Source organism: Penaeus monodon, chromosome 33 (assembly GCF_015228065.2).
Source record: "Penaeus monodon isolate SGIC_2016 chromosome 33, NSTDA_Pmon_1, whole genome shotgun sequence".
In the NCBI taxonomy this organism is placed as follows: Eukaryota; Metazoa; Arthropoda; class Malacostraca; order Decapoda; family Penaeidae; genus Penaeus; species Penaeus monodon.
The window spans coordinates 11,762,612-11,763,134 of record NC_051418.1 but is presented as its reverse complement, the minus strand read 5'-3'; the positions used below and the strand labels follow the sequence as shown (position 1 = coordinate 11,763,134).

The window sequence follows — 523 nt, the reverse complement described above, 5'->3', positions numbered from 1 at the left end:
GGGGGACATACCTTGCAAGGTTTCAGTTTTTGGAGCTCCACTATTTCCCTTTCTGAAAAACATGGACAGCACATTGCCAAGGCTGTTGGTGATCAACCTTTCCTTAACTGAAAGAAAGAAAAAATTAATTCTAAGTCAAAAGAAACCTGAAAGTGAAAAAAAAGAGGAAAAATAGAAGAAAATTCTTAATACAAGAAATGCTACAAAAGCAGAATAAAAAAAGAAAATAAGAAAAAAAAGAGAGAAAAAAAAAACTTCACTCACTCACTATGAACCCATTTTCAAGCTGTTTTAAGCACTGTTTTGCACAAGGATTTAACTCACTAAATGTCGTAGCCAGACCTCCATCATGCCGGGTTGACAGGATAAAGTTCTGTCTCTAACAGGTGTTCATTTATTTGCCCTTGATTTAAGTTTTTAGTTTCATTGCATAAAACATTGCTTATTTCAAGTCAAGGGGGTAGAGACTGGTATAAACCTATGTTTATGGCACATGTTGTTTGGGATGGTGCCAGGAGCTCCC

General features: G+C 36.1%; 1 protein-coding gene across 1 annotated transcript in view; it reads right to left on the bottom strand.

Annotated features, from left to right (window-relative positions):
• The window catches only part of LOC119594037 (uncharacterized protein DDB_G0283697-like), a gene marked incomplete in the record, with an annotated part of 31,250 nt that overhangs the window by 17,504 nt on the left and 13,223 nt on the right, over nucleotides 1-523 (bottom strand). The window contains 1 exon segment of the mRNA XM_037943065.1: nucleotides 12-107. Within this exon segment, the coding sequence (XP_037798993.1) occupies nucleotides 12-107 (96 nt within the window).